The sequence below is a fragment of the Urocitellus parryii genome, unplaced genomic scaffold (genome assembly GCF_045843805.1).
Source record: "Urocitellus parryii isolate mUroPar1 unplaced genomic scaffold, mUroPar1.hap1 Scaffold_2595, whole genome shotgun sequence".
Classification (NCBI taxonomy): domain Eukaryota; kingdom Metazoa; phylum Chordata; class Mammalia; order Rodentia; family Sciuridae; genus Urocitellus; species Urocitellus parryii.
Genome location: NW_027552528.1, coordinates 45,111 through 67,920, shown reverse-complemented (window position 1 = coordinate 67,920; position 22,810 = coordinate 45,111). Strand labels below are relative to the sequence as shown.

The 22,810-nt window shown below is 42.2% G+C and overlaps 1 protein-coding gene across 1 annotated transcript; it reads left to right on the top strand.

The window, feature by feature from the left end:
- Positions 1-7,627: 7,627 nt before the first annotated feature.
- LOC144251899 (vomeronasal type-1 receptor 94-like) lies at positions 7,628-8,563 on the top strand. The gene has a single exon (XM_077794554.1). It carries the CDS (start codon positions 7,628-7,630, stop codon positions 8,561-8,563), a length of 936 nt encoding a protein of 311 aa, XP_077650680.1.
- The last annotated feature ends 14,247 nt before the right edge of the window (positions 8,564-22,810 follow it).

Below are 22,810 nucleotides of genomic sequence, written 5' to 3'. Positions count from 1 at the left end.
GTTCACATGGCTTTGTCCTAAAAAGGTGTGACTCACGTCCTTATAAGATTTGGATTCAGACAATGCTCAGAAGGGAGACCAGAAAAGGATACAACCTCAGGTGGCCATCTGCAAGTCAAGAAGAGAGGACACAGGAGGAAGCAAATCTAAGAAACAGTCATCATGGATTTCCGACCTTTTGAGCACTCAGTCTGTGGTATTCTGATCTGATAGCTGTAGCAATCCAGTACACACAGTAATGCTAAATTTGTAAAATGGAGGATGGATTTCTCCTTCCCAGGTGGAGGATATTTAGGAAATTCCTCTGTTGTTTTGGTAAATTTTATGTAAATATAAAAGTATTCCTAAATAACCCTTTTATATTAAATACCTGAATGAATCAAGGTTGGGTGGTGCATGACTGTTATTCCAGCAGCTTGGGAGACTGAGGCAGGAGGATCACAAGTTGGAGGCCAGCCTCAGCAACTTAGTGAGGCCCTAGGCAACTCAGTGAAGCCCTGTCTCTAAATAAAATTTCAAAGGGCTGCGACTGGGGTTCAGAGTTTAAGCACCCCTGGGTTCCATACTAATGCCAAAAACAAAACAACAGAAAACCAACCAACTAATAACTGGAATGAACACCCTGCAGCCAAAATCCCCCCTCCTCACTTTTTTTCGATTTCAAGTTTCTTTTAATGGATCAAGGACCTGGGAATAAAACCAGAGACCTTGCATCTAATAAAAAAAAAAAGTAGGCCCTAATCTCCAACATGTGGGATGAGGCTCCAACTTAGTTAATGCTATAGTATCCCTTGAAAATGCTGGTAGGATTTCCCCTTCCTCTACTGTTTTCTCTTCGCTTTCCACTATATGAAGTCTAATCTGGGACAGAAAAGATCCATTCTTTATAGGACATATTAGGGCACATACAGGATTGCCTGGAGCCCTTAGTTTGGGCAATGATTTAGCAGATAAAACTACACATGACATACATAGTTTCTCTACACTAGAAGGAGCTACAAATTGGCTCCTCTGCGGTGATGCTCATTGGGGGACGTTTTTTGGCTCCGCCCACATGACCCAGCCAATCGGCCTCAAAAGCAGGAGGAGTGGGGGAGGTTGAGAGGCTTGTGGGAAGCCGGTGGTGGCAGTTGGGCTCTGAGGGTTTTTCCTGAGGAGCTGTGTGGTGTGGTGTGTGTGTTCTAAAAGTAAAGTTCGTTTCTTTTGGCAAGTGGCTCCTGAATTGTGCCCAGCCAGACTGCGGCATTGAGGCTTGACAGTAGAGTGCTTGCTTAGCATGTGCAAGGCCCTGGGTTCGATCCTCAGCACCACATAAAAATAAATAAATAAAATAAAGATGATATTGTGTCCAACTTAAAAAAAATGTTAAAAAATGAATTACATAAGAAACTAACAAGCATTTTGATTGTTCCTTCCAGAGGAAGAATGAGCCTTTTTCCTGTCTCCATTGATGAGGATGAACCTGAGGGATGATCACTCAGGTTCCCAACAGAGTGGAGTCCAGCACAGACTGCCTCACCTGCAAGTAGGTGCCACCTGCCTGCTGCTCCCTCAAGCCCAGCCTCCACATCTGCCTCTATTTTTTCTGTTGTGTTTCAAGAGCATTTTTCTGTGATGCAGTGTGAATTCTGGAATTTTCTGTTTGAAAATCACGGAGTATGTGAGCAGGAATGTCAGGAAACCAGGTGGTCCATGTGAAAATGGAGTCACAGGGAGAGGATCTACAGAGCCTCAGGTGGATCTATGAACTTCTCCCCCCCCAGAATCCAGGCATCACAACATGTGGAAAGGATATCAGTTAATTTTAACTTTGAATCCAAGTAAGAAAACTTGGAGTTCTCTACAAGATTGGGATGCACTTTTTTGACAAGAAAACTCATAGGAAATTTTGAGCACCTCTCCCCAGATGGTTGTTATCCAGAATAGAATCAAATCAAGGGGACAAGCAAAATGTTCCACTGGGGACTCTATAGTTCTGTGCTCCCCAGTGGGATCTTATCACCTTAGTAGAGACTCTAAAATTGCAGGCTGCAGAGAGATGAGCTCACAGCACCCTTTCCTTATAACCATGCAGGTTTTTCTCAGGAGCACCAAGTGCCCAGAATCCGTCCAGGTAAGTGCTTCTCCGTTCCACAGAGATAATGAGTGAGTACCTGGGGCCTGTATGTGGAGGTTGCAAGGGGAAAACTGGGTCTAGAAGTGAGGTTTTTGGTAGCTTGAGACAGCCAGCTCTCACCCCTATATTTAAGAAGACTAAGGTGCTGTGTGAAATGTGAGGAAGGATATCTTCCTAGGTTGCGTCATCCTTTGAGACACAGAAATTTAGGGGCTATTTTCAATAGGAATTGCCATTATCTCAGGTTTCTACTTAATTTTTTTTCTAGAAACTACAGCAGTGCTCATGTTATATATGCATTTCCCTTTTTGATATGCTATTTACTCCTAAACCAATAATCAGGGATGTAATAAGTTGCCTGTCTGCTTTGTACTACATATACCAAGGTTTTCTTCTCTCACCTTCCTGAACAAACAGAATATTACTGCTCTGTGACTACTAGACTCTAAGGAATTAAAAACCATAATTTTATGTGGCCCAGAAGGTAATGAGGGCAACCTCACATTGCCACAGACATCTATTGAACTTTCCCATACAATCTTTCTTGTCCTACATTTAATAACACAATTTAGAAGTGAATGGTGCCACTCCATACTGTGTGTCTGCCCATGAGCGAATTTCAAGTGAGAGGACAGTGGTCCTGTGTCACCATCCCAGAAAAAGACCAGTGAATCCAATGGTGGTGTCCTTCTCCTTCCCCAATGACAAGGTAACATTATTAGCCATAGCTAGGTAAGAATAATATTTGTGTCCATTAATCTTTATTATTTTCATTATTCAATTAAAAATTCTGTTTGCCCTTTCTGTAGTAATGAAAGTGTTACAAAGGCCTTTGAGTATATATGCCACATTTTTTTTTTTATCCATTCATCCACTGAAGGGCATCTAGGTTGGCTCCACAGTTTAGCTATTGTGAAATGTGCTGCTATAAACATTGGTGTGGCTGTGTCCCTGTAGTGTGCTGTTTTTAATTCCTTTGGCTATAAACTGAGGAGAGGAATATCTGGGTGAAATGGTGGTTCCATTCCCAGATTTCCAAGGAATCTCCATACTGCTTTCCAGATTGGCTGCACCAATTTGCAGTCCCACCAGCAGTGTATGAGTGTGCCTTTCACCCACATCCTAAACTCATTCTGTCCTGGTTTGTATTTTCAGGTCGTATTTCATGCAAATGCACTTCCAGAAAAAAAATGAATCTATCTGCTTTTCTTCTTCCTAAAGCAAACTGGACTTGCCTCACATCATCAGGGGAACAGATCCTCCTGCAGGTAAGTTTGGGTTTCCCAGTGATGACAGCTTAGGGTCTGTGATGAATCTAGTCTGCTGTTTCCTATTTGTTAGAAGACTAATTTTTCTTTTAATGATTCTGAATACAGAATTTAAAATATTCTTTGGGTCTGTCTGTAAGTGTGAAAACTGAGCTGTACTTAAATCCTTCCAATTTACAGAAACAATGGATTATTTTCAGCCTTATTTTCCGCAAATAGCTGCCATTGATTAACCCGAATATTCTCCAGGATTTTCTCCTTCTGGATCCTGTAGCTTATATATGTCACAGTGGCTCTTCACCCAGCAGGGCACCTGGCTGTGGGTGGCTGTGCCCTCCCTGATGGGCAAGCTGTTTCTCCCTAGTGCTCTTCAGAGTTTTCCAGCTAAATCTCTGCCACAGAGAAGAACTTCCTGCACAATGTTTCCTGAGATCCTAACCCACTTAAAGCAGGATGAGTCCCCCTCCCAGATTTCACTTGTCCATCTTACTTTAGCGATGGGAATCATGGTGAAGTTGAACTAGGTGGCAACCGTGAATCAAAGTGTGCTCCCTTGCTGCTGCTGGTATTATTATTTTATTTTGGTATCTGGGATGAAGCCCAGTGGAGTGCTTGACTCTTGAACCACAACCCCAGCACTTTTAATATTTTATTTAGATACAGGGTCTCCCTAAGGTGCTTAGGGCCTCTTTAAGTTGCTGAGGCTGGCCTCAAACTTGTGATCCTTCTGTCTCAGTCTCCCAAACTTCTGGGATTACAGGTGTGCACCACTGCACCTGGGCCACGTTTCTTCCCCTGTGACTTATGTCCCTCTCCATGAAAGGTGCAGTCTTTCTAATGTAGTTTGGTTTGAACAGCGTGTTAACTGAATACCATCACATTGCTAAGAGCCACAGGTTAGGAGGCCCCTTGATTACCCTGCAGGGAAGCAGAAAGTTTCATCCTGGTACTGAGCCTCTGGGCTCTTCTGTGCTAGACAGGTGTGAGTGGCAGGTGTGATGGCTGGGAGAGGACATGCTGGACAATTTCTTTTAGCTCATTTTTATAAAGGGTTCTTATTCACCAGAACTCATACTAATGTCACTGAGCTGTTAACACAGATGTAGCTACTTACTTTTTAAAGTCACTTACATATTGTATGATATTTAAGTGAATCATTTTTCTGTATTGGATGTATGATTTGCTGTTACATTATGATGTGATCTGAAATTTAGATAAAGGTTGGGCACGGGAATCCCAGGGTCCTGGAGGCTGAGGCAGCAGGATTGTGAATTTAAAGCTAACCTCAGGATATTAGCAAGGCCCTCGGCAACTTAGTAAGACTCTGTCTCAAAATAAAAAAGAGGATGTGGCTCAGGCTGTGTATCAGTGGTTGAGGAGTCCTGGGTTCAATTGCTGATAGGAAAAATAAACTCTTTGTTCACAACTGGATAGATTCATATATAAAAAATTGCTCCTGGGTCTACACCATTTCTGTTGTTGAAAGTGTTTGCTCACTCTCCTTCATGCTCTGGAGAAAGGAGACTCGTTTTTCATTCTGCTACTGTGCAGTTTTGCCTTCAGACAAATAAGATTTTCTGGTCATTTTAAAGCAACAATGAACTGAGGTCTTAATTTCAAAATATTTTTGAAAATTCCTGACTTCTTCCTACTTTTCCCAAAACTTTCCTGTTTGCATGACTACATTTTTTGAAGTAAGATTGAAAATCTTGTCCTTGAATGCTCCAATTTGAGGTGATTTAAACTTGTTACCAAAAGGGTTTTATGATGCTGTGTGCTAGCCTTGCACATGTTTTAACATGAATTAAACACAACGGAAGCAAAGTCGCCATTTCACACAAATGTCCCTCTCTATAAAAGAGAACACAATTTTAGAACTAAAATTTTAAATTTTTATTTAAAAATGTTCTACATAAATGATTATAGTTAAAAATAGATGTTTAAGTTATTCTTTTAAAGCTTCATATATTTAAACTACATGAAACAGTTGTGATAAGAACAGATATATGCAATTTTATGTATAACGATGGAAGGGAATAACATCTGTGCCTGTGATCATGTGTGCCTTGTGGAAGATCTTCCTAGTGTCATTTCTGGGCTTGTCATGGTAGCAATCCTGAATATACTGAATAAAAAGTGGAAGAATAACATTGTATTTTTCCTGATCACCACATCTGGGAAATAAAGAACTTTTTCCCTAATGGTATAGAGAATTTCCCTTTTAGACAAACACTGCACGTTCTTACTCATGTATGAAACCTAAAAAGCATTGCACACACTCTCCAAGAAATGTTGTTCCAGTAGATCATTCAACAAATTCTCCAACATAAATTTTAGTCTTGGGCATTTGATTCCAGAAAAATGTCACTTTGAACTTGTAATAGAGATAACATCTTAGAGCTCATCTTTCAGGAGTGGGCTGGACACGTGTCCTTTAATTAAAACCTTGAAACACCAACTCTTTTTTAAAACAGCACCAAGTCTGTTTTAAATGTAGTTCTATTTACTACTCTGATTGTAATGTCTTTAAAGGAAAAAAAAAATAACTATGCTCTTGGTAATTTTTCCAGAATATTCTAACATAATCTAGTTATTCTGGCTGGAGGATGAACAAAAATGTGACATGTGTAGCCACCTCAGAGGATTCCAAGGACTGACATAAAATTTTGAGTCCTAACAACAGGATTGTGCAAATATTCTACTATGTTGGTTTTTCTATTTTTTTAACTGGAGTTTGAACACAGGAGCAATTAACCACTGAGTCACATCTCCACCTATTTTCATATTTTATTTAGACACAGGGTCTTGCTGAGTTGCTCAAAGCCTGTGTAAGTGTCTGAGGCTGGCTTTGAACTCACATCCTCCGTGCTCAGGCTCCTGACCTGCTGGGATTACAGGTGTGCGCTCTCACACCCTGCGGTAATTTCTTTCTTGTCTTTCTTTCAGGAAGGGACACAGCTGATCTGTTATTAAAGGAAGTGCATTGATTCTCCCAAGTCTTGTGAATGAAGTACTGTATGATAATAAGATTAGAAGCCAATATTTCTGGAGAGCTCATTATGTGCCACAAACACTTCCAAAGTTTGTAGGCACACTATACTTTTTCCCAAATAGTCTCTGCAGGATCCACATAACAGGACGCTTTATGTGGACAGCTGAGATGACTGGACCTCAGCATCCCAGGGTGCTTAAGAAGAAGTTGTGGTAAATGGCAGCTCCGACTCGAAACTTCAATCAGTCCGACATCAGAGTTCACACCAACATTGTTTATATATTACAAAAATTTGGTATGGTGGGAAATAAGCCAGAGTTAACATATTGCTGACCTGAAGTAACTCCGTGCAGGTCTAGTCTGTGCACACTCATGTTTGGGAGGGTCTCACTTCCAGTTTCTTGCAATCAACCCCTGCAATTTGGCCCAGTTTGTAGACCTCCTAATATGCACCTGACAGACAAGATCACAAAAAGGCAAATCAAGTAAGCTCCTGTCTTGCCCCAGACAACCTCAGACATGAGGAAATAGGAAGGAAATATATTCTAAGATAGATGGCACTTCTTTTGAGCCATGACGTGGCCCCATTTAAAAAAAAATCCCTGGCACTTTTTATTTTTAATTTTGAGACAACAGGGTCTCAGGAAGTTGCTTAGGTCCTTGCTAACTTGGTGACATCATCATTGAACTTGCCATTGTCCCATCTCAGCCTCCCGAGCCACTGGGATTACATGAGTGCACCACGGCACCTGGATGGCAATTCTTAGTGTACAAGAAAACTGAAATATCAATATGTATGCTATTGTGGAGGTCCCAGTGAGATTGAAAGGTATGGAGATAAGGCGGTGCATGGAGATGCATTCTCTAGGGTGTGAATAGAACATAGTTGTTTTTTTTTTTTTTTTAATTTTGTGCTGAGGGCTGCCTGGTGGGTAAGTGCACCAGCACCAAGTTACAACTTGATTCTGTATTTTGAAACAGGGTCTCACTAATACGCCCAGACTGGCTTTACTCTTGTGATCCTCCTGCCTCAGCATCTGGGGTCACTGGGATTTCAGGCAGACACCACTGTGCTCGGCACCAGAACTGAATTTTCATGTGGAATAAAAATACAGTTGGATGAATCTTCTGTTTTTCTTAATGGAAGTGGTGTTCATTTGAGATTAATGAAGGAGGTCAGATTTGCAAAAAAAAAAAAAAAGACATTTTTGTGAGTTACTGTGGTCACCATATTTTTCTTTCCCTTGTAAGATGAACAAAGCCAACAGACTATACAGTAATATTCACATAAGAAACACCGTGTACACCGTGACTGGCGTTGGGGTCATAGCCAACACTCTTCTTCTCCTCGTTCACATCTCCTTGCACATTACTGGGCACAGACCTAAGCCCACTGACCTGCCCATTGGTCTCCTGGCCCTGATCCACCTGGCAATTCTGCTCATCAATGGCTTAATAGCTTCGGACATTTTTATACCTCAGGGGGGAAGGTGGGATGACCTTACGTGTAAATTGCTCATCTACCTGTACAGGTTGATGAGGGGCTTCTCCATCTGTGCCACCTGCCTGCTGAGTGTCCTCCAAGCCATAACCCTCAGCCCCAGGAGCTCCTGCTTGGCAAGGTTCAAACATAAATCCTCTCTTCACAACCTGTGTTTCCTTCTCTTCCTGTGGGTCATCTACTCATCCTTCAGTAGTCATCTCTTCATCTCCATTGCTGCTACCCCCAATTGGACCTCAGACAACTTTATGTACATCACAGAATCCTGCTCCTTCATTCCCATGACCTTCTTCCTCAGGCACAGCTTGTCCACCCTGCTGACCTTCAGGGAAGTCTCTTTTATAGGAATCATGGCCTTCTCCAATGGGTACATGGTGGCTCTCCTGTGCAGGCACAAGAGGCAGTCCCAACATCTCCACAGCAGCAGCCTGTCTCCAGTGTCATCCCCAGAACTGAGGGCCACCCAGACAATCCTGCTGCTCATGAGTTGCTTCGTGGTCATGTCCATCTTGGACAGCATAGTCTCCTATGCTAGAATCACACTGAAAGATGATCCAATATTTTACTGTATCCAGATCCTCGTGTCCCATAGCTATGCCTCGTTCAGCCCTTTGGTGTTTATTTGTACTGAAAAACGTATAATTGTTATTTTCAGATACATGTGGGAGAAGACTGTAAACATTTGAGTAGGCAGTGGTGAATAAGTTCTGTTAAGGCAAGAAATTGCGCTGAATTTGGAGTGATTTATCATGACAGAGTGTTTTGAGTCTTTGGTTTAAATGCAATGCAAAGTCTCGCTCCCTCTGTTAAACTATCCACTTGTACATGCAGGGATGACAATTACATCAATGAAAGCCAAACCATGTGCCTCTCTGAGATATTTTGGCAATGTCATGTTTCTCACTGGATCCTTAATAGGGGCCTGTGAGTTGGATGTCACTTGTCATAACCTGGGTTATTCCAAACTCTTTTTAGATACACAACAGTTCCAATGGTTTTCAAATATTGCATCGTCTCCATTATCTGTATTTTTCCTAACTACATTTGTAAACATATTCTACCACAAAATATCACATGATCCAGCACACAAACAATACACATTCAAAGGCACACACACACACACACACACACATTTTACATGCAGGGAATCAAATAGTCATTTCCACATCACTGCTCCTAAAACCATGCTTTAAATATTTGAACTTAAAAACAACTCAACACCTACAACCATAAGAATATGTAAACAATACGCAATGACCTTAAAATGGAAAATATTCTGGAACACGGGCTGCATAGCTGAGTCCTAAAGTTACTATACTCAGTGAAGCCGGTTTAGTCGCAAAAGAACAAACATTGTATAAATGTACTTAAAAAAGGTGGGAGTTGGAGTGGGCAGAGTGACAGAGCAGGAACACAAAAGCATCCCAGAGACCAAGAGAGGGGGCAGTGGGGCACTATCCCTTGGTATGTGGAGAACCTCTATTCAGTTAGGAAGTGAATGCTGTCATGGGTGGTGGTGACTGTTGTGCAATAATCTGAATAGATTCCAGGCCACTTTACTGAATGCTGAAAAGTGGTCAGAATGCTTATGTTATATACATTTTATCCTCATAAAAGTATTTTAATTATCAACTCAGTTGTGGAAAACATTCTTTCTGAAACTATAAAGTAAGGGATAAGACTCTAAACGTGCCACAGGGTTATTTGATGAGCTTTGAAACATCTGAGCTGATTTGTCCCAGGGATGTGAAGATTGGTTTTGAGAAGCTCACTTCTGATCTAAGCCTCTCCCAGGAGAGGTGTTCTCCATGCAGATGCTGTTACAAGCCACTCTGGGTCTCTCAGCCTTCCAAAGATGTTCAGCATCACAGTGGGTAGCTCCCATATTGAGGCTTTCTGGGTGAGAGGTGCATGCAGTAAGAACACCAGGTTTAGACAGTAAGTCACATGTGGGAGTTTACCAATCATGACAGCAGTGCTGTGAAAATTATGAACTTGTCATATATTCTATTTAATTAGAAAAATTAGCAAAATATAAAATACTCTCAAATAGAATGTCTTTATAAAAAAATGTAAGTAGTAAAGGAAGCAAAGAATATGAGTCTAAACATTTTAAAAATCAGAAAAGGAACATAGAAAAGAGGAGAAAGGGGTCCAAAGGATTACAGGACAGAACAAAGTGGCTGTTTAAGTTATCATGAATAGGTGTTAAGTTTGAATCAATTAAACTCCTCAATCAAATGATATTGGGCAGCTGAGATCACAATGACTGCAACACAATCTTAAGATTGCACATCAAGGTGTAGCTGTAAACCAGGACAAAAGGATCCAAGAGACATGTAGAACACCCCACCAAGGGCAGAAAACACTACTCTGATGTGCTGAGATCAGCGTTCACAAGAGGACACACACCAGGTCACAAACAAGCCTCCTCAATCTTAAGGACACTGATATCCCGTCAAGTATATCAACAAGCACCATAGGGTGAATATAAATTAAAGACTTAAAACTGTCCATCCCAACTATGTGAAGATAAAACAACACCTTTTAACCAGTCACACATGGAGAACTCACAAGTGGAATAAGAAATTTCCTTGAGAAAAATGAGGATCAAAGTACCACCTACTATAACTTGGGGCGTGCATCAGGAGGATGTCGCAGAGACGTGAAGCAACACATCTCCATTCACAACAAGATTGAAAAAGAGAACCCTAGACACACACAACCTCAGAACCCTGAGCTTGGAAAGTGGAACAAAGCAACTATTGATGGAGGAGAGTGAACCAGTAACCCAAGACACCCCACCCCTCCAAAAAGGAGCCCAGAGACACAGAAATTCATGATGGAGGGATACACATTGAACAATTAGCACCAAACCATCTTGATTTCCTCCAAATTGAAAGCATCATCAATGGTGAAGATCTGGGGTTTATTCATGGGACACAGGTGGCTCAGTATATGCAGATCATCTATAGGGACACCCAATAGCATACAAATTCCAAGGAAGGAGAGACATTGTCTCAGGAGTGACATGTTCATATATGTATAAACACTAAAGATCCAACAGAATTCCTTTCAGGATTCTGACAGGCATTCAGCAGAACACAAAGGCAACATCCCAAGAATTCTTCTTTGTTTCAGAGAACAATCCCCACAATAAACCATTATAAAGAGCAAAATACGGAGGCATGAACTTGGCCAGGGAAAGAAAACACTTGTACCCAGAAAGTATAATGATGACATAAATTAAAGCAAACATGAATTAGAGGAACCATCCATCGTATTCATGATGCAAAGAGTCAATATCAAAATGTCCATACCATCAGAGTTATGTACAGATGCAATCCCTATCCAAATCTCAGGAGAATATTTTATAGAAATAGGAAACGAGGTAGCTAAAATCTACATGCGACCCTACCAGATCCTGAATAGGTATATCAACCCTGAAAAACAACAAAGCTGATGGAACCACACCCAATTTTTAAATATATTATGAAGCTAAATAATTAAAAGCGTGTGTTAGGGCTGGGGATGGAACTTGGAGATGTAGCACTTGCCTAGCATGCACAGGCCCTGGGGTTTCATCACCAACACTTGAAAACCACACATGCGTACAAAAGAAATAGAAAAGGAAGAATGAAAAAACACATTATGGTATTGTTACATAATAGTAAACCTATAAACTAGTGGAACAGAACGGGGTGCCTTGATAAACATCCTCATACAACGTCATGAAGACATCTTTCAAAGCACTGCCATATATAGCCAATGTAGTATAAATAGTCTTGTCAACAGATATTTGTATGCAAAAGAAAAATGATGGACCCTTTTCCTACAGCACACACAAAGATCAAGTCGAGATGTTTTGAAAACGTAGATGTGAGACCTGAATCTGTGCCAAAAGAAAACAGTTGGAAATCTTCATGACATTGGAAAAGAAAATGATTTTCTGGGATATCACACCCAAAGTACAGGCAACAAAGTCAGCAATATGATGACATGAAACTACAATAGTTCTGTACAGGAAGGTGAACAATCAGCTGTCAACAGACAACACACAGGATGAAGATTACATTTTCAGATCATATATCAGGAAAGAGGTTGATTTTCAACGTTTGGGGCTGGGGATATAGCTCAGTTGGTAAGTTGGTAGAGTGTTTGCCTTGTAAGCACAAGGCCCTGGGTTCAGTCCCCAGCACCCCAAAAATTTAACCTTTATTAAAACCTCAGAACTTAATAAAAAATAATAACTTCATTAAAAACAGCACGAGATATGAATAGATATCTCACCCAAGCAAAAACACGTATGTAGCCAAAGAGCAAAGAAAAGATGCTCAACATCCATCAATTCTCAAGGAAATGCCAATCAGAGGCACCAAGAGGTGAGGTCCTGTCACAGCAGTCAGGAAGGCGATGATGTGAAAGGAAAGGTCACCATGACTGTGGAAGGTGCCCCGTGCCTGGTTGGATGCCTGTCACGGCCCTCGAGAAATTCTGATAAACATCACCATTGTACTTGTGTTTTGTAAGCAAAGTCCAATAAAGAACAGGATCTGAGCAGAAGGGATGGATGGACACATATCTGCTGCCATTCTTTGCCACCCAGATCAAACATAGTGTCTTGGATTCTCCTGGGCATTTCTCATGCATTTGATGCTTCCCTTCAATCCACAGGTCTAGGTTCTCATCATTTATCATTTATCTGAATGCTAGACAACTTCTGTTTTGATTTATCTGGATCCTGGACATATTCTATTTGTGTATGCCCTGTGGATGAATACATCCAGGTTTCTGTATCTGTAAAATGTCATTTTCAATTCTATTCTTGAAAAATATTTGGTCTTCATGTATAACATTTGGAGGAAAAGAGTTGTTTATTTTTGTTTACACTTTTAAGATATGGAGGGGATGTGGGGGTAGAAAGATAGTAGAATGAAACTGACATTATTACTGTATGTATATATGTGATTGCATGGCCAATATGATTCTGCAACATGTACACTCAGAAAAAATGAGAAAAAAATGTATCCCATTTATGTAGGATATACCGAAGTGCATAAATGTTTTCTACTGTCATGTGTAACTAATTAAAAAAAATTTATTTTTTTAAAAATATGGTCTTGTTGTCTTCTGGGTTACAGGGTCTCTGAGAGCAACGTGCTTTCATTGTTATCCATGGCCTCTGATGAGCTGATTTTGGAGGGCATCATCTGCTTTTAAGACAACCTCCTGCTTTCTGGCAGTTTAAATGCAAAGTGCCATTGTCATTTGTGGTTTTTTGACCATATAATAATTCAAATAGAAATACTATGGATATAAGTGACTCTGTACTCTGTGTAATTTTTCCAAGTTTCAAAGACCTTGGAAGGAAGTTGGGTTCTATATCAAAACCTCAGCTTATGCAGGGTAACCCTGCATTACTGAAAAATATTTGCTAGGATTTTCTCACAAAGCATTTCTTGTCCAAAACTAATTTCACAAATTACAAGCTAATAGTCAGTCCTGTACTCAACCACTTAGGTCCATGACAGTGTGGTTGCAAGGATATTTAAAGAGAAAAGGTGGTGGTGGTTTCCCATTCCTGGTGACAAAATATCCAGGAATACAAGTTCCTAAAACTTGGGAAAATAATATTTTATGCCCATTAAACTCATATTTTTGGGATGTCAAGATTTTTGCTGGGGTTACAGGTGTGCACCACTATGAATGTCCCCCATTTCTTTACTTAAAAAAAAAACATTCTCTTTTCTCCCAGAACTGCTGGAGACTTATTCTAAAGTATTGGTAATGTCAATATTCTGAAACAGAAACTATGCTTACAACTTTTTCAAGTTTACAAGGAATTTTGTATAATTCTTAACCTGGTCTCAGCAAGAGGATTTCCATTCATTTTGACTATATTTTGATCTAGGATTCCTTCCATTTCTTTTTTTTTTTTTTTTGGTCAATATTCTTTCATCAAGCTTGTAAAAAAAAAACTTAGTCCATTATTTTCCTACCTCTTACTCCCTGTTTTTTCTTTTAGTTTTGGATCTGTAATTATGCAAAGGTTTGAATGTTTATAGCTTATGCACATTTGTTATTAATTAATTATTTTTTGGGAGGGTACCAGGGATTGAACTCAGGAGCACTTGACCCAGCCCCACCCCAGTTATATTTTGTGTTTTATTTAGACACAGGGTCTCACTGAGTTGCTTAGGTCCTCACTCTTAGTGAGGCTGGCTTTGAACACATGATCCTCGTGCCTCAGCCTCCTGAACTGCTGAGATACATGAGTATGCCACTGTGTCTGGCTCATATTTATTTTATTTTTTTGTTCTCTTAAATTATACATGACAATAGCATCTACTTTGATATATTTATACAACCATGAAATAGGTCTTATTCTAATTAGGTTCCAGTCCTGTATTTGTACATGATGTGGAGATTTACTGTGGTGTATTCATATATGTGCAGAGCAAAGTCAGGTCAGGTTCATGTGACTGTCTTTCTTTTTTTCTGACCCTCATCCCTAAATTGTAGAAGACATCAGAAGAGGGCAAGACCTCCCACGTTCCTGGATAAGCAGAATTCATATTGTTAAAATACCATACTACTGAAAGCGCTCTACAGATCCAATGCAAGGATCTTTAATTCCTATTAAAGTCCCCATGATGTTCTTCATATAAATGTCCCATTCAGTTTCACTGCCACAGACTCTAAGAGGGGATGAGGGATTGACAGCACATGTTCTATGGGTTAAGCACCTAAGGGACCTTCTAAGGCAGCTGTCTCCTACCAACATCTGGCTGAATTCTCCCAACACCACGAAGCAGAGATTAAGAGCCACATTTTACAAATGAAGAAACTGAAGCTGAGACATGAAAAAAGTCAAAACCCTGCAGGAGACACTCCTAAAAGAAACTCTCAGGCCTCACAGATTTCCTTTGGGCCTGAGGTTTGTAAAAAACCCAACAAGATTTTTAGGCATTTGCCCTATGACATTCTTAAAGACATCTTGCAAAACGAAGGCTTTATAGAAGCAAGTGATTTATTATGTATATGTACATTACATGCCACAAATGTATACTTTAAATGTATACTTTAAAATGTATTTTTTTTAAAAGAGGTAAGCCAGGTGGGACCTTGCAAGCCTGTAATCCCAGCAGCTCAGAAAGCTGAGGCAGGAGAATTGCAAGTTCAAACCCAGTTTCACCAACTTAGGAAGACCCTGTCTCAAAATAATATACAGACAAATGGCTGGATATGTGGGTCAGTGGTTAAGGATTTGTGGGAACAATCCCCAATGCTCCCCACTTCCCAAAATGAGATAAAGAAAAAAAAAAAGTTGTCATCCACTATTATGATTTTGGATGCAATTTTATTTTATTGTATATTCTCAGACAGCAAGAAATACACAGGCTCACATATTTGAATTGAAACTCTATTCTAGAAACCAGAGCACATTACTTGATCTTTATGTAGTTTAGTTCAGTAGAACACTAATGGAACTCATTGGGTGGGGATGCTTCTGATTGAATTCTATTTCATGGCTTATGAAAATTAGAACCCCCCCAAAAAGAGAAGAAAATGTCCCCAACATTGGCAGGGATTCCAGAAGCCTCCCAGTAATGACAGTTACAGGGAGAAGTCATGGCTGAATTCAGACCCTCATCTCACTTGGGGATCTAATTGTGTATTTTGCTTTCTAAGAAGATGGACCCAAAACACTCTGGGCAGAGTGTAATATTCCTCTCTTTCCTGGCGGGAAAATTTATTCCATGCATCAACTTCACTTAGTTACACTAAAACTAGTTGCTGCTCTTAAGAGGAATCCTGAAGGCTTTCCAGGAACCAGGCTCATGAGCACAGAGCCCAAGGCTGTGGCTTCAGGGAGAGTTTACGCGCTGCTCTGGCGCCACCTCATGTCCAATGCTCAGCTCAGCACGTCTAACGGGGGAAATGACACTAAGCCCAGGGAGCACCAGGTGGGATAGGTTGACAGATGTCCTTGGAATTTTGGAGACTCATGGGGACGCAACTACAAAAGGCGGCGAGGGCCATCTCCTGAAGGAGGCCTTTATCTCAGGTAGGAGGGTCTCGGGGCAGCTGAGTGACACTGTGAGAGGTGACAGTGTGACAACTCAGCAGTGGAAACGTCCTCATGGAGGGTGTCAGGATATCAGGGACCTAAAGGAGCCCACGCCTGTTTGGCGCCTGCACAGCTCTGGTGCCACCTAGTGTCCGAGGCCTGCTCAGCGCCTGAACTCTAGGTCCAGACCAGGAACAGGAGGGGACTCCCAGGAGACACGGGGACTCCAGGCCAGGGGTCTTCACCTGTGTCCTCACTGTCCAGGGCGGAGCCTGCGACACGGAGTGTTGACTGTTTTATAGAGGACAAAACTGTCCACTGTCCGTCTCCACCACGTCGCCGTCACCCCTGTGCCCTCCCCACCCCATACCGTCCCTTAGAGACCCCAGGGCTGCGCTGGCCTCTGTCCAGCCTGAGAGGCGTGTCCTGCTCACAGCTGCAGCGAGTCCCCAAAGTCGCCCTGGCGGGGTCGATGCCGCTCCTGTCCACGCTTCTCCCCCTGCCCAGGGCCAGGACGCACTGCCCAGGTCAGTGCGGGGGACCGCGGGGGCCAGGCTAGGACCAGTTTCTGTCCCAGAAACAAAGTCTCCAAGGCGACATCCCAGGACCCTCCCAGAGACCCCGGGACCACAACCCACCTGGACACACGGAGAGTCCCCCATGTCCGTGAGGAGGGACGAAGGAGGCTGCGCAGCAGGCCCTCAGCCTCCCTCCGCGGCCTCCCCTGTGAGGGGGGAACTGCGCCAGCGGAGCGGACTCTGGGGTCACATCTCGGGCCGCGGGAGCCCCAGGGCCCGCTGGGTCCAAGGCGACCTCTGATTTCTAGACACACTCGCCTCTCCTGTTCATTCACCATGTGCGCATGAGCCCGCCTCGCCCTCAGCTCCCCTGGAGGCTCCTTGTTCCCTGCGACGCGCTCTCCTGGGGACCCCGGGGCAGGCCGCGCCTCCCAGGTGATTCTGCTGGCCCTGCCCCCTCTGCTCTTAGTGGTGGGGCTCCACTCTGCCCCGCTTGGCTCCGCCCCCAGCTGTTCCCACTAGTATGGCTCCACTCAGACCTTCTAGCTCCGCCCCCAGCTCCACCCATTCACGGGGCTCCTCTTGCTCCACTATGCCCCACCTGATTCCCTAGGCCCCGCTCTGCCCCTCCTGCTGGGAGGCTCCACTCACTCTGCTCGGTTCTGCCCCCAGCTCTGCCCATTCGCTGGGCCCCGCGCCGCCCACTGCTCCTAAGGTTTGGCCTCCCAGGACCTCTCCGCCCAGCACTTCGCCTCTGCCCAGCTCCTTTGGCTAAACCTGACAGGTGGACAATAATGCTTCTCAATGACTTCTCAGTGACACTTCCACCCCAGAAGGAACTTGGAGAGGAGTCCCCTGCTCAAGGTCACCTGGTAGAGACGCGAGATGAGGCTGGTGGGAGCCTGCCTGTCTTCTGCTGCCAGTTTACATCCCCAAAGCAGGAGTGAAGCCTGCAGCTGTGGTCCCCCAGGTGCTTCCTGGGTGCACGTGAGGTTTCACAAAGGAAGCACCAGGGTCTAGACTCCTTATGGCATAACGGGACTCAGGTATGATCCTTGCTCTGTGATAGAAAATTTGGACAGAAGCTGGGCATGCTGGCCCTGACCGGTAACCTTGGTGGCAGGGGAGGTTCACGCAGGAGGATCACAAGTTCAAAGCCAGAGCTCAGCACTGTAGGGAGGTAATGTTGCAGGTAAATGGATGGCGTTGGAGAAGATAATGCTAAGTGTAGTCAGGCAATCCCAAAAATACAAGCCGAATGTTTTATCTGATATGAGGTAACTGACTCATAGTGGGGTAGGGAGGGGGAGCATGGGAGGAATAGATGAACTCTAGATAGGGTAGAGGGGTGGGAGGTGAAGGGACGGGGCAGGGGTTTAGCAAGGATGGTGGAATGTGGTGGACATCATTATCCAAAGTACATGTATGAAAACAGGAATTGGTGACTTTATACACAGAGTTATGGAAAATTGTACTCTATATGTGTAATGAGAATTGTAACACATTCCACTGTTATATATTTAAAAATAAAAATCAGGTAAAAGTATTTTTAGTTGTCTATGGACCTTTTAAAAAATTATTTATATTTAGTGCTGAGAATTGAACCTAGTGCCTCACGCATGCTAGGGAAGTGCTCCAAAACTGAGCCACAAACCCTGCCCCATAATTTTCTTTTTTTATTTTGACTGAGTAATATTCCATGGTGAATATATAACCACATTTTCTTTATCCATTCATCTGTTGGAGGGCAGTTCTGTTGGTTTCATAGCTTAGATGTTGTGAATTGAGCCGCTCTACACATGGATGTGGCTGCCTTAGTGTATTACAGTGGATTTTTTTTTAAATATTTTTTAATTGTAGTTGGACACAATAACTTTATTTTTTATTTTTATGTGGTGCTGAGGATTGAACCCAGCACCTTGCATATGCTAGGTGAATGCTCTACCACTGAGCCACAACCCCAGGTCCCCATACTGTGTGGATTTTTACTCCTTTGTGTATATACTGAGGTGTGAGATAACTAATTCAAATGATGGTTCCATTCCTCGTTTTCTGAAGAATCTCCATAAAGCTCTCTATAGGAGTTGCAAAAATTTAAAAAACCCACCAGCAATGTATTAGTGAAAATTTCCCCCTGCATTCTTGCTAACATTGATAATTGCCATCCTCACTGGATTGCTGGACTATCCATGTAGTTTTAATGTACATTTCTCTAATTGCTAGAGATGTTGATTATCTTTCCATGTTTGCTGACCATTGGTATTTCTTATCCTGTGAAGTGCCTGTTCAGTTGCCTTGCCCATCTGTTTGGTGTCAAATAGATGAGTTCTTTGCATATCCTGGAGATGAATGTGTCTATCTGAGGGGCAGATGGCAAAGACATTCTCCCATCCTGTTGGCTCTCTCTTTACATTCTTGTTTTTTAAAAAAATATTTATTTTTAGTTGTACAAAACACCTTAATTTTGTTATTTATTTTTATGTGGTGCTGAGGATTGAACCCAGGGCTTCACATGTGCTAGACGAGTGCTCTACCACTGAGCCACAACCCCAGCCCAATATTCTTGATTGTTTCCCATTTATTTATTCTTGATTTTCCTTTTGCTCTTTAGGGATCTTGCTAATGGAGTCTGTTCCTATACCAACATGATACTGAGTTGGGCCTATATTTTCTTCCAGTGGACACAGGGTTTCTGGTCTAATACGTAGGTCCTTGGTCATTTTGAGTTGAGTTTTATGCAGGGTGAGGAGGCATAGAGGTTAAATTTGATTGACTACATATGGATGGACAGTATTCCCAGCACCATATTTTTTGAAGAGTTGATCCTGGAGAATTCCTTAACAATGAAAAGAAATTGGCTTATTTTTTTTTGCTTCCTTTGCTATCATAATAATGGATATTTTGTTATTTTTATCAACCTGAAACAGAAGTGAAATCCTGGGGCTGAGCTTAAAAATCTTAGAAGACATATTACCCCAACCACATGGTCAATGTGAGAGTGGACCAAGGAAGATGGTCTCCCATTTTAGAGAGAGGACCCCCCCCCCAGAGCCACTTGGAATCCATGGGAGGAGCCAGGAACCACCCGTCCCAGAGTAAAAGTGTTATAATATATGACGTGGGTTTGACCTAACTTGAATATGGGATTTAAAAAAAGGAGAGAATGCTTGTGGGCTACATGATTGAGAGCCTTTAGATCCCTCACACAGATGTGTCCAGGAAATTAAGAGAAAAGTTGTGAGTTCGATTCTCCCCAGGTTGCTCCTATCCACCAGAGACTAAAGTAAAAGTAAGAGTCGGGTGACATGTTCCCCTGGGGGAAGCCACGGTTCTGTGATCTCCAGTGGGATCTTGTCACCTTCTTGCAGAAGCTAAAATTAAAGCCCTACACAGAGGTGAGTTAAAGACGTCTTTTCCTTAAAACAGTGCAGGATCCACTAAGGTCCCCTGACTCCCCATGCGATCTGCCCAGGTAAGTGCCTTTCTCTTCCTGAGATGCAGCACCAGTGTGTGAGTGGGCTTCTGTGATTGTGATGAACAATCAGAATAACCAAATTATATGATAGGTTCTAACATAGCTTTAAGTTATGCATCCAGCTCTACACACTCAACAGCTTAGAGGACTGTTTAGAATTCAGAGGAAAGTTTTGTTCTTACTAGATTTTGCCCATTAATTTGGTGATTCATGAAAATTTGTTAATTTTTTAATAAGAAAAAAAATATTTTAAGTAAATCATTTTAGGTTTCTATCCATTTCTCAGACTACAGGGAGTTTGATTTGCTTCTCTGTTAGTTTTCAAAGTGCATAATAATAAGGGTCCTGGTTATTTTCTGCTTCAGCATTATGAATCCATATTCCTATTCTCCCAGGAAGAGATAAATGTTAACCCCAGAATTTTATTAAACACACTGGTTTTTCCTTCTCTTTTCTCAAAAACTCAATCCAAAATACTTTAAGCATTTTCTTCTAATACTGAGATAGTGAGAAATAATAGCATACACCAAAATATCTTTTAATTGATCAGAAGGAAATGATATGGTTTATTTTTTGCAAATATGATACTTATAAAGAAAGTTTATTCTCACGTTTTAGAGAAATAGCAAATAGCATTTTCTTATGCTGATGTATGTTGTCTCCATTTTGATCTCACAAAAATAAACCAATGGTGCTCTGGCTGCCATAAGGTTTTGAACTAGAGCAGGGACTAGGGGTGCCATTGCTTAATATCACAACCAAGGGACAGTAGTGACCACCCCTTCCTGGCTTCCAAAGGTCCCATGGTCTCCTCCCTCCAGGTCATCAAGGAGACAGGGGATGATAGTGGAGAGGTGATGGTGAACTTGATCTGTGCGATAACAACAAATGACATCTGCCCTTTCATGTATGGAATGCACATCAGGAAGTAGGGATGCAAATCACAGTATTTACAGGACGGTGTCAATGGGGCACCTGATAAAGCAGCTATGACCCCTCCCTCCCTCCAGTCCATGTCTCTCCACATCCAGGCCCTAGAAGCCCAAGGTGCTGTGGGTCTGCTTTCCTCACCACTGAGTGGGGTGTACTAACTTTGGGATTGTTCCCTAGTCTCTGGCCCCTGGGTGATGGCATGTATTTCTGTGTTGTCCACGACTTAGACAGGGGCAGAATGTGAAATATTTAAGTGATGGCTCCTTGGTCAGGGCAGGAAAGGACTAGATTCCCATTCTTGTTTGTTCTCCACTTAGGTTTCTCCTCTAATCTGCCCTCTTAGAATTTCCTTGTTCTTCCCCACTGGACCCTCCCTCACTGGGACCTGTCCCTGAACTTGTTTTCCAAAGTATTCTCTTTGGACTTAGGTCATCCTATTCAGAACCTCCAGTCTGAGGAGAGCTTGTTTCCACCAGGGTTTAAGTCATGACCTGGGGCTTGGCCCATCAGGGCTGCCAGGAGCTGCTGCAGCACCTCTCTCCCCAGAACTGAGGAGGGGGTCTTGGATCATCCTGGTGCTGGACAGACTTCTGTCTGCACCCTGATCACATGGTCGGACTAGTCCTGGCAGGTGTGAGTGGGGTGAGGCACAGCCAGGAGGGGACAGGCTCAGAGGATTTCTTTTAACTTGCTTTTATGAAATGTTCACATTTTCAGGTCGTTTTCTAACAAAACTGATAAATTAGCACAGAAGTAGCAACATTGCATTCTTTATAAAACATCTACCTGTGAACCATGGAGGGACCTGATACACACATGTGTGACCTGCACAGTGTGCAGATGGCCAGCTGCTTCTCTGCCTGCTGTGTCCTGGTTCTGCAGGGAGATAATGCCTGTGGGGGACCTGTGAGAGCATCTGACTCTGCCATTTCCCATGATCAGCACTTCACTAAAATGATAAGGTTTTCCAGCTGTAACCAGGAAATTTCTTCTATAGCAAAAAGAGTAATTTTTCAGTTGTTTTCAGGCAATGCTCCCAAGAAAACCCAGTTCTCTACCTGTGTTTGCAAGTCCATGGGCCCTCCTGGCTCCAACCCTCCCTCCCATGACAATGCATGCAGGGTGGCCATCCACCCCTGGCAGGGATGAAACCAAAGTCCTGTGCCCTCCATTCACAGATACATCAGGTAGCCTGTTTCTCCTGTTTTTTCTTCCGATGCTCTCCATTTTATTTTCTAATCTGCATTTAACTGAATTGAAGAAAAACCTGTATTTCATAACATGATAGAAGGGAATCATCATTATTTCATTTTCTGTAATTTTTTAAAGGCCTCTTCAAGTGTTACATATCCAGTTTACATTGCTGTAGAGGTGTTTTGGGTCAAATTTTAGTGTACATCTTATAACTCACTTCAAGTGTGCACACAGGAATAGGCATCATCTATCCATAGCTACCTGTAGCACTGTACCTCCTAATAACCATCTGTCACTCTTCAAATGTGGAGAGTCCTAGACCATTTTATTATCATTTTTCTTTTGTTTTTCTTGAGCAGTACAAGGTAAGGAATCTTCTTTACCTGAATGTGTGAATGAAGAAAAAAACAAAACATTTCTTACTAAATGAATCATTTGGAAGAGATTACATTTTTCTAATGTCATGAATTATTTTCCACTATTTACAATGATACTTCTGCAAAGATTTCAAAGCAATCATTTAACTAGGCTAAAACATTTAAATTGTCTGGACTCCTGGTTGTTTTTTCTCACACTTCGTAACTGATGTTTTCAAATTATAATTTTCTAGGTAGATGTGGGAGTGATTGATAGTCTTACCCACTTGTTTTTTAGATGATAGAATGTGGGGATATGTTGATCACCTTATTGTAAATGTTACATGCTTCATAGCTATAAAGCAGAATTAAGATGGAAACAAAGA